Source organism: Gobio gobio (assembly GCF_949357685.1).
Source record: "Gobio gobio genome assembly, chromosome: 20".
Classification (NCBI taxonomy): domain Eukaryota; kingdom Metazoa; phylum Chordata; class Actinopteri; order Cypriniformes; family Gobionidae; genus Gobio; species Gobio gobio.
In genome coordinates this window covers 37469493-37492502 of record NC_137113.1, presented here as the reverse complement: position 1 = coordinate 37492502, position 23010 = coordinate 37469493, and the positions used below count along the sequence as shown (strand labels likewise).

General features: G+C 37.6%; 1 protein-coding gene across 4 annotated transcripts in view; it reads left to right on the top strand.

The window, feature by feature from the left end:
- The first annotated feature begins 8211 nt into the window (after positions 1 to 8211).
- Positions 8212 to 23010, top strand: part of eef2k (eukaryotic elongation factor 2 kinase) — a 28394-nt gene continuing 13595 nt past the window's right edge. Inside the window, exons 1-10 of one of the 4 annotated variants that reach the window (XM_079846142.1) lie at positions 8212 to 8747; positions 9312 to 9599; positions 10562 to 10618; positions 14614 to 14714; positions 16566 to 16626; positions 16769 to 16806; positions 19033 to 19204; positions 19348 to 19497; positions 19586 to 19718; positions 21071 to 21198. In XM_079846142.1, coding sequence (XP_079702268.1) covers positions 9339 to 9599; positions 10562 to 10618; positions 14614 to 14714; positions 16566 to 16626; positions 16769 to 16806; positions 19033 to 19204; positions 19348 to 19497; positions 19586 to 19718; positions 21071 to 21198 — 1101 coding nt within the window. In that variant the 5' untranslated portion in view covers positions 8212 to 8747; positions 9312 to 9338. The remainder of the gene's footprint in view (positions 8748 to 9311; positions 9600 to 10561; positions 10619 to 14613; positions 14715 to 16565; positions 16627 to 16768; positions 16807 to 19032; positions 19205 to 19347; positions 19498 to 19585; positions 19719 to 21070; positions 21199 to 23010) is intronic. The other 3 variants (XM_079846143.1, XM_079846144.1, XM_079846145.1) reach the window with 3 other exon arrangements.

Sequence of the window (23010 nt, the reverse complement as noted above, 5' to 3'; positions counted from 1 at the left end):
CCCTTACAGTGAAGTCGCCATTTTGTGCCGGCATGTTTCTACAGTAGCCCTAAACGGACAAACTGCTCTACAGAGCACTAGCTACTCTCAGACAACGACATCTTTGTCCTGTGTCGACCATCGTAGCTTCTCTATATGCCTCGAAAGGGAGGGGTGAGTGGTGGGCGGTTGCACTCCGCAACCTCACGCTAGATGCCGCTAAAATTTACACAGTGCACCTTTAAATAAGACAATACATCATCAATACTTTTTCTAAAATGTGTTTTTGTCTTACTCTGATTCAATATGGTGAGCCTATTAAAAGATCTAGGGGATGGTTTTCACGGTAAATTGCGTGAATACGTCACTCCGTAAAGATGCTCGGGCTACTTTGACCCGTGTATGGTGTGGGAATGATTGACATAGGTTAGTTGTCACAACAAGTGAGAAAGGTTGACATGGAGCACGCTAAATATTGAACCTCCGGGGAATCACAGTAAAAAAATTAAAGCTGCGAGCAGCGATGACGGGCCCAAGCCGGTGGCACCGCCACGCCGGTGGCATCAGCTTAACTGTGCACGGCAGGCAATATGCATTTAAACAGGAGAATATTTTAGAATCGCTCGAATGTGCCACATTTACCGCAGCAACTGGTGCCACTATCACCACAAGCCACACCCATGATGTAATTTAAATTTAGATTAATTTTAATATCATAGGATAAAATAGATAAAAGTTATATTTTCCTGCTCAAAATTTTGTAAGTCCAGAAGGCCAGTATTTAATTCAAGGTGTTTGTAGTTCTTTTTTACTTATTCACACTAAAGTAGGGATGAAACGGTATGGAAATTTAACATCACGATTATAGTGACCCAAATTATCACGGTTATCAATATTATCACGGTTTTGTTCAAACAAGATGAAAGTGTTCAAAAAGAACAGATGCACACACTTAAAACATTTCAACAAGTTTTATATTTGAAATTAAACAAACAACAAATAACTAAAGCAGCTCTAAGCACTTTTTTAAGCTAGATTCTGTGGGATTTCTTTACTTAATGGCCGTCGTCAATAGCAACGCATAACGCATAAATAATAATAATTTGTCGTAAATATAATCTCTAATATTATCTCTGTAAATATATTCTCAAGAAATATTCTCATCAGTGTTCAGCTATGATGCATTTAAATCTAGCATATTTTGTGTTAGAGCCCAAACAGTATCCAAGTGAAATAATGCATATCCATATTTCCATATGATTTGACAGTTTATTTTATTAAATATCAAAATGTGTGCATCATACCTGACACCTAGATGAACACTTTACAGTCAGTTTTATGACTGTCATTCTCTTTAAATGCTAGTGAAGTTTGGTAACGTTATACACGTTTCAATGTTGTATGTAACTTTGCAGACGGTCCCTAACTTCGCCAGCGTTATACCAGTCATATCAGATGCGCTGTGGTTCTGCTGTGTTTTTTTAAACCATTTTACCTAAATCACCAAAATAATAAATGTTATATTTACCCATGGCCTTCCCTGTTATACAGAAATGTAATAGTTATCAAACCTTCCGCATAAATAATAAATGAAATATAGATGAATCATCATTAAAGCTACAATTTTCTCTGTTCCCGTTGTTCTTTGATGAACATTAATGACAGGCATCATCAGTGCTCCTGTCACTTTAAGAACAACCGCGGATCTCACGCGCGGTCCCGCGCATCTCATTTCCTCACAACTCTTTAAGTTCATTTAAGACGTTATTTAACTAATTTAAGACTCGAATATGAGAATACTCACAATCCTCTGTGTTATTGTTTGTTCAAGAGCAAAAGAGAACTCGATGTGAGCAGGAAACTGACGCGAGTCTATCTATGCGTCGAGTGTGTGTGTGTGTGTGTGTGTGTCAGTGTCCCTTGATTAGCTGACATGAGACGCATCCACACAGACAGGACACTGACACACAGGGGCGCCGCTAGCAATTTTGGGCCCTATGAAAGAATTTGATGTTGGGCCCTCTACCACACCAATCTAGCTATCCAAGATCATCTCAGGGGGCCCCAAAAGTGTGTGGGCCCTTAGAATCGTCCTAACTTTCCCCCCCTTAGCTGCGCCCCTGCTGACACACACACACACACACACACACACAGCATACCGCAGCATAGCCATACAGTTTAAGTTCACCCACACTTTATATTAATAAAAAGGTTTACAGTGCAAATACTGTTGTTGCAAATACTGTGCATAAAATTTGAAAACATTTGCAAAAAACACCACTGTATCATTAAATTTTTTTTTTTAAACCTTTAAGTAACCATTTTTTAAACATCTATAAACATTACTTTTACATAGATAGACGGACCAGATATTCCTAACACTTTGGGAATACTTAAGGGTTACTAGTTGTTTTGTAAACTGTCTATAAACATTATCTGGATGGTTATTATAAAGTTGCAACCGATGACTATAATACCTTGTTAAATAGTTAATAAACAGTACCAGTAAAACGTGGGCAGTACCAGTAAAACATGTAAACAGTACCAGTCAAACATGTGGGTTGTCCTGATACTGTACTTCAAAATGTAATAGTGTAAAAATTGCCACAGAATAAAGTAATTGTTCAAGATCTATTGGTAACTCATAAAAATAATGTCATATTTGCATAAACTGTCACTACCGTATATATCCCGACACTAGCACGTTAAGATAAGCTATGAAAAAAATCATGTTCCTCTGCCTCTTTCTGGTTAAATAATGTTTATAATAATTGTTAATATAGCATGCTATATTAACTATTCCAGGTTATTTATACATAGCATAAATAATAGTTAGTATAGCATGCTATGCCACTTTCATCAAAACCTATTACAAAGCTATAGCAATCTCATGTCATTCCGTCTGTTCGAAAAAAAAGTTGCACTAACTACAAGCAGCATTTGCCATCAGACAGGTAACGATAGCTAACATAAACATATTTTTGCTAGCCTACCTGCTGCAAACTTACACTTTTTTTGTACAAGACAAGTAGAGCTATTTTATCCAGTGTAATTTATCACATACCACTATCTTGTTTTTTCTTATCCTCCTCTTCCTTTCTCTTTTTTCTTTTCTGGCTTCCTGAAGCATAAAATTCCGCTTAAAATCCGAAGATTTTGTATTTTGCCGCAGCAGAGATCGCGTGGTTGGCTGGCTGCTGTCAGCGACTTCTGAGAGGGGGCCCTTAAGGGGAATCCCGATAACAGTGTCATTGCACTTTACTGCATTGACTATCAATGGGGCGCTCACACAGTTTGTCGTTTCATTTTATTCTTAACCTGTGCTGTCTTGGGGCCCCAGGCCAGCTCGGGGCCCCAAGCAATTGCTTGGTTTGCCTGCCTTGTCGCGACGGGCCTACACACACACACACACACACACACACCACACACACCACACACACCACACACACACACACACACACACACACACACACACACACACACACACACACACACACACACACACATGTTTGTTTTTGTGAAATGTGAGGACATTCCATAGGCGTAATGGTTTTTATACTGTACAAACCGTATTTTCTATCCCCTTACACTGACCCTAAACCTACCCATCACACACACACACACACACACACACACACACACACACACACACACACACACACACACACACACACACACACACACACACACACACACACTGCCCCTGCCCCTAAACCTAACCCTCACAGGAGACTGTGCAGTTCACTTTCTGTGAAAAAAAACTTGTTCTGTGTGATTTATAAGCATTTTGAAAAGTGAGGACATGGGGAACGTCCTCATATTTCACCCTCTTTTTGTAATACCTATGTCATACCCATGTCATTATACACATTTGTGTCCTGATATTTCACGAAAACATGCCCACACACACACACACACACACACACACACAGAGACAAACCCCTTAGAGAGAAAGAGAGATGGAATTTTTTTTTATCCTGCTTCAAAACTAATACAATGCTGCCATCTTGTGTTCATTGAGGGGAGAGCAGCACAGACTGACACAGAATTGATTATTTAAAAAAATATTTAAAATAAATAAATATATTGATCTGAAAAATAGTATAGTCCTTTTAAATTAATCCAAGTTCAATTACCAAACATACGATCTTAATTTAATTTAAATCAAAATATTATTTTACAAGATATGAGACAATTTCTGTTCCCCTTTTTTTGTCCTTATTTAATCCCTCGCCATGGCAACATTATTTGAAATATCCAATATTCGTTCGCATTTTAGCATCTTCTGTATCTTTGTTTCATGTTGACCGAGTTTGGTGGAGATTGAATAAATCGCCTACGAGGAGAACGTAAAAACTCAAGACCCTGAATTACATAAATATTCACCTTCAAACCAAAATATCTGACTTCCTGTTGGTCGGAGCTAATGACTGTAAATTAGAAAGTTGTCCGGCTCGAAGAGAACAATATATGTACCGAGTTTGGTGACTGAAGATAAAACTAACCCCCCCACTTTTGTCAAAAGGTGGCGCTAGAGAGGCCCTCATCCCCGCCCGTTTCTGAGGCTTTGTCCATGTGTACTGACTGACATCTCTGATGTGTGTGTTGAGTTTCAAGCAGTTTCAAGCAATTTCAAGCATGCTAAGAGCCTCAGAACAGCCAAAAGATTATCAAACTTTGACACGTTGCCATGGCAACAGTATTTGAAATTTCAGGAATCCATTTCATACGTCTCTATCTGTCATGTTTTCACATTATACTGATGAAGTTTGAAATAAATCTGGTGAAAATAAGATGGTGATTCAAAGCATTTTTGAAAGTGACACACTTCCTGCTGCCAGTTGGTGGCGCTATAACTTTGACTCACAAAAGTCATATCCATGTGATCGGCTTCTTATAACGAACACACAGCTGAAGTTTCATCCAAACCAGTCAATGTTTGCACAAGTTATAACACACTTCCTGTTTCCCTTTTCTCGCCATAAATTCGTTGCATCGCCACGGCCAGACTTTTCGAGATATCAAAAATCCGCTCGCAATTTAGCATCCTGAATATGTTCACGTAATGCTGACCGAGTTTGGCACTGATTGAAACAATGGCCTCGGAGGAGTATATTAAATTCCAGAGCATGCGTTTTCCGAACAACCCATAATAGCTCACTTCCTGTTGGGCTGACACATAACTATGAGCACGAAAGTTGTTTGGCCCGATGAGGTCTATATGTGTACCGAGTTTCATACATGTACGTGCAAGTGTGTTTGATATATGGACCAAGTTTTCAGACCCCACTTTAGGGGGCGCTGTCGAGCCCCCCTGCCACGCCCGGGTACCAGCTTCAGCCCGGCTCTGATGGCCGCGCATTCCGACGCCTGTGCGAAGTTTCAAGAGTTTTCGAGCATGTTAAGTGCCCCAAAAGTACCCGAGAAGTCGAAAAAAAAAAAAAAAAAAAAAAAAAAAAAAAAAAAACAAAGAATAATCTGAGGAAGAACAATAGGGCTCTGCGCCCTTTCAGGGCTTGGGCCCTAAAAAAAGCAGAATAGAGGAGCATCTGCTGCAGGTAAGTAAGGTATTTTATTGAACAGATACATTTCCATGTGTAGCTCATTATGGCTGTTGTAGCTGGAATTTATTTTCAAAGAAGTACACAATGGGTGTAACTACAGTAATATCTTCAGCTAGTCAGCTTGAAATCCTTTTCATCTACACATTAAGAAATAAAAATGGTGTACACTCGAGACAATTCACAATAGTTTTCTATAAAAAGTGTTTTATGGTGATGTATGGTTCGGGCCACCCCGCCCCCTTAATTTATTTGGCCATGTTGAAATGACATGACCCGCGGTTTCATTGATGGAGAGAATCCTCATGCTCATTGGTTGCCGCCTCTGTGTAAACACATCATTCACGCGACAATGTAATAACGTGTTAACACGTAATTACGTGTAAATCCGTAAATGACGCGTTTACACGTCAGTTTCACACGTTTTGGCCCTGTTGGGCTTCCATATGAGACAACGGGAAAATCATATTGTCTTTGATATTAGTAGAGTTCAGACCGCTGGATGGCGCATTTGACCAAGTATTTTGTGTAGTAAAGCAAGACTCTTTTTTGATTTTAATCATTGTATTTTGCTTACTGATTTACTATTTTGATATTGAATGTATGTGATGCCGGAAGCACTGCGATGGAAATTAATACCATATTAGGATTAGAATTAATTATACCAGTAATACATTTATTTTCATATTGCATTTTAAGGTATTTGTATAATAATTTTTTTTGAAAAGGTAAACATTAGTGCATGCAGCAACAGCAGAGGGCGCTGAAAGACAAGGAAAGCATCTCCCTATCATTCACCTGAATGTTTTAATTTCAGTCATCTCACAGCCTTTAGCGTAGGCCTACATTAGGCATTACGTTTGCCTATAATTTATAATATCGTTAGAATCAAGTAAGCAGAGGCTATGTACAGTACCATTAAGTTAGGAAACATGTTTGTATTATATTAAAAATGATTGCAGGATGTCCATGACATTTCTCACATTTATTTTATATATAACGTTTTAATATTGCTGTTTTTCTGATCAATTATATATAGATGTTCTGTCTTATGGACTAAAGAAATGTAAAAGGGATATTGGCAGCGGTGGGATTCGAACCCACGCCATCGAAATGACTGGAGCCTAAATCCAGCGCCTTAGACCACTCGGCCACGCTACCACAAGACTATACTGATGACAGATTACATATATTAGCCTAATTAATAATAATGATACGCGCATACTATATATTAATGACAATAATAATAATAATAAATAAGCTGCTTGCTTTGGAAACTATTCTCGGAACTACTTCCGCGTTCCCAAAATGTCTATTAGCCTATGCTGATTACGTAACGTACCTCAAAATCTAAGCGACTCACAATAATAAACAAATGCAGTTTGATACAGAGATTAGGCTTTTAACAAATGCAAGGCCAATGTTGTTAAACGGCTGGTGTCATACGTTTCAGAAAATGTAATCCTTAAACAAGTCTTGGAACAACGGGTTTAGTGTCACATTGGACGATGCTGACACTAGCAATAAAATGAAAACCAAGAACACGAAAATAACCGCTCGGTTTGCACACCACTCGAGTTGAATGGGCAGATCTGTTCTTTTTCACATTGGCTACGTGCAGTTAGTCCTCACCAGTGTGGAGGCTAGCCCTGCCCCCGCGAATGTACAACTCTACTATGGCGAAGAGTCCTCTCATTAATATTAATTAAGTAACGCGACGTTTGCCTAGTACGCCCATTAGATTACGCCTACATGGTTTGATTTGGAATGTGGACGCTTAAAGGGATAGAAAAATTAAAATTACCAAAAATGAAAACCATCCCATCATTTACTCACCCTCAAGCCATCCTAGGTGTATATGACATTCTTCTTTCAGATGAATACAATCAGAGTTAAATGCGTTTTAACGCTTACGCTACGTCTGATGCCATCATCGCGTTATGCTTTTTTTTCTTGTAAGTTGAATACGGAAGGTGGTCTTTGTTACTTAACGTGTTAAATATGGATATTTTGGTCCCACTTTATAATAGGTGTCCTTAACTACTATAACAAAAAAAAAAAAAAAACACAAGAAGGCTAACACTTATTGTGTTTATATTGCATTGCAAAACCCTTTTGTTGATATTGAGGTGGGATACGGGTAAAGTTAGTGACAGGTGTGGTGGTATGGGTAAGTTTAAGGGTAGTATTAGGTGTAAGGAAAGTGTCAACAGTGTAATTTTAAATGTAACTACAGAAATTAATTACAGATGTAATTACATGCAGATGTTTTTTTAAATGTACAATGTAAAAACATGTATGTACATAAGTGCATTGCATCAAATGAGTAATTTAAATGTTAGTACATAGTAGTACCTAATATAAAGTGGGTCCGATATTTTTCTTTCGCTTCGCTTCAGAAGGCCTTTATTAACCGTGTAGAGTATGTTTATAATGGATGGATGCACTTTTTTGAGATTCAAATTTTGGGCCGCCATTCATTGCCATTATAAAGCTTGGATTAGCCAGGACATTTTTAAATTTAACTCAAATTGTATTTGTCTGAATGAAGAATGTCATACACCTAGGATGGCTTGAATGTGAGTGGGGTTTTTATTTTTGGGTGAACTATCCCTTTAAGGCTTGGCTTATAAATATTAATTTTCTTACGTGTAGTTATGAGTGCATTAATATTCATGAGCCATGCCTTCGTCTTAGTAGAATTCTTAACAACATGTGCTCCCCCATAAAACGTCATGTGATTGATTGTTATATCTCTCTCTCTCTGAATAACATTTTGATGTTTTTTTTTCTTTATGCAATCTGTCTTTTAAATGTATTTGTTTAGATTTTATACATTTAGATACCTAACATTTATCTGAATGAACTACTATGTTAATGTATGTTCGATGAAGCCCACTAGAGGGCAAAATATGCAGCTTTGTCGTTGTCCTCGGTTATTTGGGGCTGTTCGGAGGAATCAACACAAGGGAACATTCGCTCGCAGGCCAAGACACGTAGTACACATTTCTGCAGCCAGTAAACCTGTCACTGTCCAGTGTGCTTGAGACACAACCGCAGCTGAAACTTCCGTGCAAACGCGCAATTCATAGTGGAGTTGGCTTCCTTGTCCGAAAGGGTGTGAAGAGGATTCGCGATAATAGAGCATATGTGTGTCCTGTTTTCTTGATGTCTTCAATCTAGCGACTTTATTCATTCTAACGTAAGGTATGTGACACTCACTTTTGCTTATTCTTGTGCTCTGTAGTACTACCTTTGCATGTTTGCATTTTCAAAAAATGTATTATACAAACAAATACCTTAAAATACAATGTAAAACAGTTTATAATTATTACTGGTATAATTAATGCTAATCCTATGGTATTCATTTCTATCGCAGTGACATCACAGACAATATCCTTTCAAAATAGTGAAACTATTAGCCAAATACAATGAATAAAATAAAGAGTCCAGCTTTAACTACACGGCTCTTAAAAATACTTGGTGTTATGCTTTGTTGCTAGTTATTATGCAGCAAAATAAATGATTATAACTTTAAATGACACCGTTTCTTTAAGGTTTTAAAACGATTAAGTAATTTGGCATCGACTAGTTTGACGGGTCAATGGAACGCATGGGCTGGAATAGGTTTAGCCTATCTCACACTGAAGACCTTCACATTATCAACCTGTTCTTTGTCATTAGCTTCACCGCTACTCTTAAAAGGTGTTTGCATGTTGTATGACAATGCAGTGTAATATTTAACACTTATTCTAACGTGCTTGTTTGTAGTTTTGGTGCACAACACAGTGGGACATCATGGCTGAGGAGGAGCTCATGTTTAGCATGGAGGAGGTGGGCAGCCCACTGGATGGACCTGGGAATGGATATACTAAGAATAATAGAGTGTCTTTTAAAGATTCCAATGCAAGTGATGACGATGATGAAGATGACCTCCGCATATGCCCTATCACCGACGACCTCATAAGTCCAACCAAAGGCTTCTGTGACTACCCAAAGAACCTTATTCGCAACCAGCAGCTTTCTAATTCATTGCCCAAAAACTCCTTTTCCTACAAGGTGAGAATTTCCCAGATAATATGCAGTTGTAACACTTTTAACCAAGAGGCTATATTCGATTTTGAATACAGTTGTATGTACAATACAGCACAACTTTTATAAAACTGTTACTACATAATAAAAATATTAAGGCTGCAATCTTTCATTACAATGTTATTTCATTGAGCAAATTCATAGATAAATGTAATCCCTGAAATAAACCAAGGCTATTTTTGGAACAGCATAGCTGCCATACTATCCATATGTTTTGTACGTGCACATGATACCCGCATGACCTTCTACATTTTTGCTAAAACGTGCTGTATATAGCAAGTACTGTATCACACAAGTAGTACTTTGACACCAAATTAGATTAAACATTAATAATATCTGTATTTATTTCTGAATTACACGTCAATAGGTAATACAAACAACAATGTAGCATACTCATATTTGAAAAATTCAACATGCATGTTGTTTCACATTATATTTCAGTGGGTCCTGTGCGGTGATGTATACAATAGCTACAGTTCACATCATAGCTGCTGTTACTACATTGTGTATTTTTGCACGACTGTAATCCTGTATTGACCAATCATTATCCCGAACTTTAAAGATCCATTTCATACTGGTATTTTGGAGGTAATCCAAGAACATTCTTATCTTGTTCGTGTCCACTTAGACAATGACCTCTCCATAATGGTAAACGAGATTGCCTGTACCACAGAACAAATGTTTTTGCTTAACCACAGAAAATGGTGTTGTTACCAGAAGTAGCATTAAACTAACAGAATGCAAAAACAGTTTTTGTGACACACTCACTTCCATATATGGAGTTTGAGCTCTCTCAAGCTGACAGCAAGTACTTGGTGATTTCACTTCCTTATGTACTGCAAATCTTACTGTAAATATGTCAGGTTGCATTTATATCAATATTTATTTGTGTGTTTAAACAAGTGGGTTTGTCTATTCCTCCAATTTAGAACAAAAATGACAAAGAGCAGGACGTCAGGTTTGACTCTTTAACTGAGAAAGGCCGGGTATGTTTAATACAAGTTTCAATTTCTACTCTTCATATTTCTCCAGTTTTATTAATCCATTTAGCCTGGCATCTATGCTGGAAGTCATGCTTTCCCCATATTTATCCTATCACCTTTTTTCCCTTTCACTTCTACATTTGCTTCTTACATCTGCCTCCATTTTTGAGTCCAACACCCATATCTCAAAATCAATAAACAAACGATATATGCCAAGTACCTGCCCTACTATCTTTTTCAATAATCTGTTACAATAGGAAATATGTCACAGTAAGGAGAAAAAGATCTGTTGCTACTTCCATTTCATCACGACTTTAAAGGGGTACTTCAGCGCTGGGAAGATGAATGTGTATTTAAACTGGGTCATTTATGTAGTAGAAATGATGTAGTTGAATTTGGTGCCTTCTAGATCGAGAAAGACAGAATTTTTTTCCCCGTCTCATGTGGATGAAAGACAACAACTCCCAGAATGCACTTGTTTCGCTGCCCTACGAGGCCACTCCCAAAGCACGGCTACTGGTTATCACTTGCCCACCGCGGCACTGCCCCCAATGTCGTTTTGATATTCATAGTAATACAATCATTTTGTTCAGTTAGAGAACAGACACAACAATTAAAAACTGAACGTGTCTTTTCAATAAAGTGTGAGTGAGCCGAACGAAAGTCACGAGACAAACGCAGCAGGAGTCAGATTTCATTCATCACGAGAGCGAAGAGCTGAGGTAAGCGCGACAGTCATTCACGACGCATGTCCAGTCTGGCGCGTTTTCAGCCTATGGAAGCTTAACTTTCATAGGAATTCATTGAAAAGTTGAAACACTCACTTTGCTCCACACCGCTCCTTTATGAATGCCCGAGCTGAGCGGCAGCGGCCGTACGCATTTACATACTGTGAGTGAGATCCCACCCCTATGACCCCAAATATAGTAATTTGCATCATCAGACGATTTTTTCCAGAAATAAAATGCATAATTCTGTCGTCTCAGGGGGACATGAGGGGGGAAAGTATGATATTTCGAATATACTACCAGGTTTCTACTAATACAAAGCTTAATGCTAAATCGCTGAAGTAACCCTTTAAGCACAATTAAAGCTCCAGTCTAGAATTTTACAGGCATAAAAACTGTTTGTACAGCAGAGATGGTACTATTTAGTGCTCATTGAACCTAGCTATTAACTATTTGAATTGAAAATTGAATATAATGGTGCGTTCACACTTGTCGTGTTTGGTTCGATTAAAACGAACCCTGGTGCGATTGCTCGGTTAGTGCGGTTCATTTGAACATATGTGAACGCTGCCATCCAAACCCTGGTGCGCACCAAACAAGCGGAGCGAGACCGCTAAAAAGATGGGTCTCGGACCTCGGTCCGCTTCCAAACGAACTGTGGTGCGGTTCGATTGATATATGAACAACACGGACCAAATCCATGTAAACGAACCAAAAACAGGACGTGATGTCACAAGATGCGACGCTACAAGTCAGTTGATTTGACGACGCGGAAAGATCGGTGTATCCAAAATTAGTAACGTTAAAGGGGAAACGTGGAGCAACGAGGAGGTAAAGTGCCTCATCAATATATACAGATCTTCGTTTCTGCATACAACGGAGGAAATTCTGGTGCTATTTTGAACATTTTATGAGCTCTTCGTGAGTTCTCAACTGGTAAAAATAAGGCCATATATGTACACGCATAAAATTATAGCGTTTAATTCAGCACACAGCATTGTTTTGAATGTTCGGTAAGCAAGCTCCGCGAAATATACGTGATAAAAGCCGACCAATCAGGTTGTGACCGTATCCCTATGCCTTTGGTTAGGTAACTTTAGGTTCGCTGTTAAAAATGCCAGTGTGAACGCTAAGCGGACCAGGGGTCCGTTCTTCGTACCTCGCTTCATACATGATTTGACAGATCCCAGATCTTCTAATCCTGATAACTGATCTCTGGCTAATTTGGTTCTTCAAACGAATTCGCGGATTGGATTAAAATATCTGGATTAAATTATCTAAGATTACTGCGCGTTCTTGCGTTCCCTGAAGAGGGCAGACGCATCGATACTCGAAACCACGATCAGTAATGCAGCGATTGGCTGGCGTCAAGACAGCAACGTAATGACATCATAGAATTAAAAAGCCACCTGGCAAAAAACTTGACAAATTAAAAAAAACACACGAATTTCTGGACCTTTATAAGGAAACGACCAAACCAACATAAAAGTTATAATAGATAAATGATAAATGTTTTTTTTTTTAAATTACCAATTATTTATATTCACGATTTTATACAGTATTTGTACACCCTTTAAATTTTTATTTCAATGTTGTAATTTAGTTTTTAATTCAATTTGAAGCAGATTTGTAACGTGACAGTATTAAAGTTTCTTAAGGGTCAAGATCAAATTATCCTCTCTTGCGCTGCATCAAGCCACTCCCATAATATCTGTGATCACTTAATGCACGGCTCAGATTAACTGTACAACATGTGTGTAAACCAATAAAAATTAAATTATATAAAGTAATTATTACATCACAAATAAATCGCTCAATCAAGTGGCTGTGTCTATAGTATTATACATTCTCATATACATATACATTTTTACATTATTATTTAAAATTATTATTATTGCCCCTGGTTCAGTAATGCACTCTTGTAATAAATTAGCAGTGGCTGGGACAGATTTTAAGTAGCACCTCAAGATGCAATCTATCCTGTTTAGATGAAATAAGCCTGCTCCCGAGCAGGTTTAAGCTTACGGACCTGTTACTATGACAGCAAGTCCAGGATGAGCTTCGAAGAACCAAACAATCCGAGATCATGTCAAATCGTCAACAATCAAATCCAGCTAACTGAGTTAGCGAGGTACGAAGAACGGGCCCCTGGACTGTGTTTTGTTTTTGTTTTTCGGTCCGGACCAAACGAACCTAACTACAAGTGTGCACCCTAAATGATCCGCTTCAAATATCAGACTGTTGCATTTTAAACACACAAATGCTTGTCTGATTTAAATATAGGTGGTTTCATTTTTTATTACCTACAAGCCCAGCAATGTTAATATATTTAAAAAAAAAATGTTTTGTTCATGATACTATTGAAATCCTACTCCAATATAGTATGTAAGGTTAGGTGTCAGTGGGAGTCCTGGGCTGCGTTTCCCAAAACCATCTTTAGCCTAAGTTGATCGTAGAGACCATTGGTGGCAATTGTTCTACGATCAACTTAAGCTTACTATGGTTTTGGGAAACGTAGCCCTGTACTGTTTAGGATAGATCTGTCTACAGTATGTGATGTCTTGTGACACATGGGTAACGTTTCCATACTTAAGGGGTTCCCTGTAAAGAGAAGCCCACCTTTTCCTAGTGTCTGACGTACTCCGTCTCACTATGACCTTTCGAAGGGAAATAAATAATTGGTTGAATATACTTGGCTGCAAGATCTAGGTTTACTGGTTATTTTGGGATATGGGCAGGTTTACTTCACTGACGACACTTGGATCACATTGAGACTTTTACCACAGTATAGTAGTACAGTATGCTAGCTCTCTTTCAGTTGTTATTCAGAAATGACAAGGCACAAAGTTTATGAAAATACCAAGCCCAATATCTACTCCTGACAAATTTGTGGAATCACAAAATAGCGACTCTGTTGTTGAAGTTCCTGAATCCAATTCTGATTCCTTAAATGTCCAAGATGTCATTAAAATAATTTGCTGATGGCATTACTTTCTTTAGTAAAAAAAAAAAAAAAAAAAAAAAAAGGTGTTTTCAGCATTTCAGCATTGATTCATACCATAGGATTCATACCTTTCTTTGTCCCTTTATTCCTGCTTTCCTGCATGTCCTATTGTAGCATACCTCTTGTCCTCCTGTTCTTTTCTTGATAATTTTCTTGCACATTTTTTTTGATGCGCGCTCGCACACATCCATAATGTATAGTGTATCGCCATCATCTTCACCCATACTGACAATTTTTTTCAAACAACTTCAATTTCTCTTACTCAGGCTACTTGGAAACATGCTATTGAGAAAGCCAAAGCCATGCCAGATCCTTGGGCTGAGTTTCATCTGGAGGAAATCGAGACGGAGCGCTGTACTCGATACAGGTGAGTGATTTTGAGGCCCTTTGGATGGAGGTTTAAATCTATCAAAAGGCAACACATGAGCAGTGTTGGGGAAGCTAGTTGGAATCTGTAGACAGCCAGGCTACAAGCTAATTCAACTACAGTCAATTTAATCTTTTGAAAAAAAAAATTCAAAAGCTACCAACAAACATCATCTACATTGCAGCTACTAAAAGGGTTCAAACATTCCAGACCCATAAGACTTGATTATCTTCGAAACACAAGTGAAGATATTTCTGTAGATCCATTAAAATTCCATGCAACCTAGACTTTGACGGATCAAAAGGTGATTGTAAAAGTATTCTATATTCCATATAAATCAAGCTATTTAATCCAAGTATTCTGAAGAGACACGATTGCTTTATATGACGAACGGATTTAATATATTCACATATAAACATTGCTGAACACATACATTGAGCACATTAAATATGGAAAATGGAAGATCAAACATGCTTGCTTAACATTAAGCAAGCACATATAAAAACAAATGATATACATATAAAAATGAAGGTTTTTGAATAAAGTAAGGTCCCCCTTTAGTCAATAATTTTATCCCTTAAAACTTTGATCACCAAAATGACATTTAAAAAAAAAATATTCCTGTGAAAAAATCTTCATGCCTTAAAGTAGCTTGCATGTAACTCTACACCTTTGCTTCATTTAGTATACATGGAACCATGAATATGCAAATTAGCCCCGTCTCCACTCACTCACACCAGCTCAGAGACCCACAAGTTACTGTAGTAAATGCTGCACAAAGGTATCGCTCTTTACAATGTCTGGACCATAACTGTAATTATACAGACAAGGCTTTTCTTGAGACTCCCCTACTTCGCCGAATAGTAATGATGTATTGTTAATGCCCGCCCACACATTGACAGGATTGGTTACAAGGTAGTTTGTGACGTCAGAAACACCAGCAATTTCAAACTGCGTTTTTGAGACTGTCTGTGGTTCCCTGCAGTTTTGAGGATAAAATTCTCAGCAATGGTGTTGACTTATGAATTTGCACATGGTTTGTCTGAAAGCATATTAAAAACACCACATAGACATATAAACATCATAACAAACTTGATTTTCTTCAACCGTTACGGTGACAGAAACTGAAAACACATCAAAAATTTTTTCGAAAACACCTGAACTATCATGCTACTGAAAAATTTCACGTTTGTAAAGTCTCTACTTTTAATCAGTGACTCCCCAACACTACACATGAGATTGACCCTTGTGCCCCATCATCACTGAACCGTGCCACACCACAGACTCCTGACACACGTCCAAATTAATCTCAGATGATTTCATAAAATTTGTCATATGTCATGTTAAATAAGAGACATAATGTCAGATTGCTTACAGTTTCAGACTCTAAATTTAAACATTTGTAACTTCACACCTCTAACATATTCCTTGACTTCCAGCCAATGGTTGTGTGTGCCATTAAATAACTGTGTCTGATGGTTGGTCTACATGGTACACAGTGTTCTGGGCAATGGAAAAACACCAAGACACACTTGTGTAAATACTGGGCGTGTGCCTTTAGGACTGTGCCCATCATGCCGTATTTGCTGTATTGACTTTTTCACTAACTATCCCAAAGAAGAAGAAAAATAATTTGTGTATTTTACCAATATTATCTTCATAATATAGAAGATAAAAACATTTTAAAGGTAAAATGAATTTACATTTACATCTCCATGTAGCTCTTTAGCCACATAGTTTGAGGCCAATTTCTAAAGTTTGATAACTTCTTCCTGAGTATGAAAGGGAATAGAAACAAAGCTACATTTAAAGTGATTTACATTTGTGTAAACATGTATTCTTGCCTTTTAGATACAATGCGGTTACTGGTGAATGGGCAAAAGATGACATATTTATCAAGATTTCCTCTCAGGTACTTTGCCGCCATCATATACTTGTTTTCAGTAGGAGCTGGACGTTGCATTTCTGTGTGATAGTAACACTAACATAATATGTTGCTAAAACTGATTAATTGTGTATTCTCTTGGATTAATTGGGATATATTTTTTTTACAGCCTTTTGGAAGAGGAGCCATGAGAGAATGCTTCAGATCGTGAGTAAAGCAAATATACATTGAATATACACTATATCGCAATAAGTATTGGGACACTTAAAAGCATTGAATTCAGGTGTTCCAATCACTTCCATGGCCACAGGTGTATAGAGTCTTCATAAAGACTGCTTTGTGAAAGAATGAGTCGCTCTCAGGAGCTCAGTGAATTCAAGTGGTACCGTGATAGGTTGCCACCTGTGCAATAAGTCCATTCGTGAAAATTCCTCACTACTATATATTCCACGGTCAGCTGTTAGTGGTATTATAACAAAGTGGAAGCAATTGGGAACAACAGCAACTGTGCGCAGAGGTCACCAACTTTCTGCAATAGCGAGTCAATAGCTACAGACCTCCAAACTTCGTGTGGCCTTCAGATCAGCTCAAGAACAGTGCGAATAGAGCTTCATGAAATGGATTTCCATAGCCGAGCAACTGCATCCAAGCTTACAAGCACAAGCCTTCAACAGTGTAGTGTCTAAGAAACCACTCTGTTTTAGCATGTGCAGAACGAGGCCTGGCATTGTCTTGCTTCCCAGGTAATATGTCATCTTGATGACAGTATAAGTCTCTGTACAATCCCAATATATGCCTCCACACCAATGGCACCTTCACACACATGCAAGTCACCCGTGCCGTTTGCACTTATGTACCCCCGTACTATGACAGATGTTTGCTTTAGCACCTGTGGCTGATGAGTCATAATCAGTGTTGGGGAAAATTACTTTGAAAAGTAATGCATTACAATATTGCGTTACTCCCTTAAAAAGTAAGAAACTTACTTTACTTTTTAAGAAAAGTAATGCGTTACGTTACTTTTGCATTACTTTTTCTCACCTGGGCTGGTCTTGTTTTTGTTTGTTTTTTTTATGACAAAAAAAGTTATATTTTTGTGCAACGGTAAAGACCTCTTCATACCAAAATTGAATTAATAAGCCCCAGGCTGAGGTAAAAATGCAAATTCACACATGAACAGTAGAGGGCGCAGCTCTGCTGTGCTGCCATTCTGGATAATGGTAGAATAGGAAGCAGGAGAAAAAAGTTTTACCAATAAAAACAAAAAATCTAACAATTTTCAGCAGCAAGACATTGGTAAATTAAATATAAAGGTAGATTATGCATAAAAATAGTTGTTTTATTTAACATTTAATTATTGGCGGTTTGCATAGTATTCTGATTTTGCATTTGACTGCTTTTATTCATTTTGAGGAGTACAGAATCTTTATTGTGCAAGTGAGATAAATAAATGCTCACATTTAGTGTAGAACTACATTAACCATCATGTTTACACACAACGCCTCTGCACTTATTTTTTCAACATGGGGCAGGAGAGCTGTCAAGTCAAAATGTGAAAAAGTAACTCAGATATTTTGTTGTAAATTTGAAAAATAATGTGTTACTTTTACTAGTTACTTGGAAAAAGTAATATTATTACGTAACTCAAGTTACTTGTAATGCGTTACCCCCAACACTGGTCACAATGGTCCCTTTTGTCTTTGGGACTGAGAACTCAAAGTCAGTTTTCCTCCCAAAACAAGCTGGACTCATCTGACCACAGCACACATTTCCACTGTGTTTTGGATCATCTGAGATGAACTCAGGCCCAGAGAACTGTACGGCATCTCTGCATAGAACTGATGAATAGATTTCTCATTTTGCAACAGAGATTCAAGTTGCATTTCCTGATGCAGCAGAATTTGACAATTCTCTCATGGAATTTGGCACAAAGTGGTGAGCCATGACCCATCTTTGCTTGCAAAGACTGAGCCTTTTAATGGATGGTACTATACCCAACCACGATACGCTCACCTATTACCAATTCACCTGCTAATTGTGGACAGTTTAACGTGGTCTTTTCACTTTATTTTGCCTCTGTCCCAACTTTTTTGGAGTGTGTTGCAACCATCAAACTCAAAAATAGTATTTTTTTATAATGAATTTGGCCAGTGAAAACACTAAAAAGGTTTTTCGGTGTACTTTTGTCAGTTAAATGAAGGTTAAAGCGAATTATCACAGATTCTTCTTTATATTATAGGTTATTTATTTTGTTTGCATTCTCAGAAAAGTTCATGTCATTTTTGCCGGTGTCGCTGTGGCATGCTTAATGAACGACTAATATTCAACTAGGAAATTCTTTAGTCAGGGGTAGCCCTAAATTTGACACTCTCATCCTTTTGTTTTAAAATGATTTTTTTTTTACCTGTAGTTTCTATTCACTTTCATTCACAGGAAAAAGTTATCAAACTTTTCCCACAGCAGCAAATGGAAATCAGCCTCAAACTACGTGGCTAAGCGCTACATGGAGTCTGTGGACAGAGATGTTTACTTTGAGGATGTGAGGTTACAAATGGAGGCTAAATTGTGGGGCGAGGAGTTCAATCGCCACAGGCCTCCCAAACAGGTACTACTTTGGTGGATGTTGTTAATGTTCGTAAAACACCATCACATTTTGTGTGTAATCCAGGTTTGACCACTCACACCTGGTCTGAACAATCATACCAGATATGAATTATGTACTTCTTTAACATATCCCATCATTATTAGGTTGACATCATGCAGATGTGTGTTGTGGAAATGACTAGTCGCCCCGGGAGCCCTTTGTTTCACCTGGAACACTACATTGAGGGGAAGTACACAAAGTACAACTCCAACTCTGGTTTTGTGAGGGACGATAACATACGGCTTACACCCCAGGTTGTCAAGGATCTATCAAATCTGAATCTTTTGTCCCAGTGAAATGATGTGTGATTATTTATTGGCAATGCTGTTTTTGTGGCTTTAGGCATTTAGTCATTTCACATTTGAGCGCTCTGGACACCAGCTGATAGTGGTGGACATTCAGGGTGTTGGGGACCTTTATACAGATCCTCAGATCCACACTGAGAAGGGGACTGACTTTGGAGATGGCAACCTGGGTATTTATCAATATCCTGCATTTTTTTTTCTCCTTATTAACTTGAAGACTTCTTATAAATTTGATTTGCCTTAAGCATTAGCAATGTAAGCATGAGGAACATTTTAGTCATGCATTGAAAAAATCTGGTGAAATTAATTTTCAGTTATGGATGAAATATTGACTGAAACAGTGATGTTTAATTAGTGTTTCTTGATGACGCCTTTTTTGACTGTAAGTGTCTTTTTCATGCACACAATGTGGATAAACTACAACAGGTCACTACAAAACGTCAGCTGTGTGGACTCTATAGGGTTGACGATATCAATTTCTCGTTTTTAATCAATCTTCATTTTGATGTTTTAGTCTATGCTGTTTTCAAAACATTCTTTTTAGCGCACCTACTATCAAATAATCGCAATAAGCTTTGTTACTTTTGATATGGAACAAAGTCTCAGCTTTCAGAAAATAACTCTAGAGAGGAGCATCTGACTTAATATATGCACTATATTACACATTCATTATATTTTTACTTAAATAATGCATTATTTAATGTATGCCTAAATAAATCTCTCATCAGAACAAGTTTTTATTACAGCCACCATATAAATATTTATTTTTCAACAACCAATTGCAGCATAAACATAATTTATATTATTAAAATGTATATAAAACTTATTTTGGTAACAAGCAAGTATTAAGTATACAGTAACAAAGCACTTTTCAAACTATTAGTTTATAGTTAATAGTTTATAAACTGTAATTAATACATTAATAGACTATATACATAATAGTGAGTTCTTTATTCATTGTCACTGTAATTAACAAAGTGTTATTGTTTAATTAGCTCATATGTAGTTAGAAAATGCTTTGTTAAACATAAATAGTTTTCACTTTAAATTAGGTCACGGAAAATCCAAAATTGTCATTAATTAAGTGCTTTAAAAAACTTTGTAAACATTTCAAGGATCTCTTAATACTAATGTTATTAATGTCCAATAAAGGTTGGTTTGAAGCAATAAATTAATGATGCTTTCTGATTTCTGTGAGAACCATTTAAAGTAAGTAACTATTTAAAGGACTATTTATGGTTAATAAGTTGTTATCAAAGCATTATCTAACTCTTTACATATGAGCTAATTAAACAATAATAATTTGTTAATAACAGTGTGAATGAAGAACTCAGTATTAATTACAGTTTATAAACTAGGTTGCAAATAATTTGTAAATAATTTATTACTGTATAGTACTCATAAAGTATTACGCATCCTCTTTAATCTGTGCCTTTTTAAATATTTTGGTTTTCTGCTTTCGGTAAAAAAATAATAATTCTGTGCATCTCTAATGGTTGTTTTGTGTGTGTGTGTGTTTCAGGTGTGCGTGGCATGGCTCTTTTCTTCCACTCCCACCTGTGTAATAAGATCTGTAGAAGTATGAGCCTCACTCGCTTTGACCTGTCCCCTGCTGAAAATTCACAACTGGACTGCTCCAACAAATTGCTGGTTTGTACAGGTTCTTTATGTAAGCTCTAAACTAGGGCCGGGACTCGATTAAAAAATTTAATCTAATTAATTAGAGGCTTTGTAATTAATTAATCGAAATTAATCGCATTTTAATTGCATATAAATATTTGACCTGAGAACAGTGAGAAGTAATTTTTTTCACATGGATTTTTAGTATACCATTGAATAATGACTGAATACATAAGCTTAATCAACGAAATATTGTTTATTTATTTCAGTCCAGCAGATCAGTGCAATGTTTGCCATTAAGTGTAGCAATAGCATATTTAGGTCCTTGTAACTTTACTCGGAGTCGGGCTAACGTCCACGCTAACTCCTGTGTTTTGCGTTGAGGTGATATTTGAGGCTCGATGTGCTGGGGTGATACGCAAATTCCTTGTTGCATAGCTTGCACACAACCATGCTCTTGTCGACGCTTCCATCCTTTCGTTTTTTAAAACAAAATTTCCCATCCACGGGGCCAAGCAAAGCGGTCTCTTCAGCTTCTTCGTTCATGTTCACTGTGGTTTGCTGTTGTCAGAAGTCAAGAACGCTAGTCGGTGCTCCAGTATAATCGGTCCGTCGAAACTCATTCATTGAAAAACGTTCCGCGGTGCAAAAATAAGTGTGGTTAAAATTGTTATTTATTTTTTGCGTAATTAATCTTAATTAACGCGTTAAAGTCCTGTAATTAATTAATCTTAATTAACGCGTTAAAGTCCCGGCCCTACTCTAAACATAACCTGAGCTCAAAAGTTGGATTCCCTGGGGCTAGTTTAGGTCAGTTTAGCCCAATATGGACAGTGCTATATTTATATGCTGCAGTGATGACGTATTTTTGTAGGCCTTCCTAGAAGTAACACCAAATATATAACATTTTACAGACATTCTTCTGTGCTTTTCCTTCATAAATTAAATTTAACCGCGGTGTCCTCAGTTTCCTCGGATGCCGGAGTCTATGGAGACTATGTTCGTTGGTACATCCAACAACAGAACATTTGTAAGTCGCAGACATTGTAAATCTCTTGCTAACGTTAGCTGATGGTGGTCCCTGTGCTTCTCACTCAGGGGTGTGTCTATGCTAAAAGGGCAGATCATCACCAGTCATGGGGAGGGATTCCCTAATCTTATGTAGGAGTAGGGATGAAACGATTACCGGTTTCACGATAAACCACGGTAAAATTGAGTGACTGTTAGTAATATCGTATAAAATTTAATTATCATTAAAACCGCATGTGATTATCACGATTTTAAAACTCGCGGTAAATCTTGTCCAGTCAGCGTCAGTCTGTTGCGCGCACTGCTGTTTTCTGAATGAGAAGAAAAAGGCAGTGACAGCACTCTGGAGATTGTTCAGCCTCTAAAAGGACCCAATCTGAGGCGTTGTCATATTTTGGCTTTTACAAAAGTCCTGAGGGAAACTTAATCGAAGATGGTCACCTGTCTGCAGAACATGCCAGAATAAAGTGGCTGTAATAGAGGGAAACACTTCAAAACTACGAATGCAAGGCAAGTGGACTTTGACCTCAATACCAAAACTACGTCTGGGAAATAATAACGTGAAGCGAACGAACAAGTTCAGACAAGACTAGGGTGACATTTAAGGGATAATAATCAGGGTTTGCCATTAACAACCGCCGTTTGCGGGTGTAAGTTAACGTTATTTCGGCTGCACACTAGCCACTCTGCTGTTGAACTTATTATAGTCTTCTCAAAAGCCATCTGTTATAATCGCGTTGCACATTATAACCACTCACACGTGTTTATATTGAGTTTATGAATGCAATGTCTCATAATCAGAGGCGTTCAGAT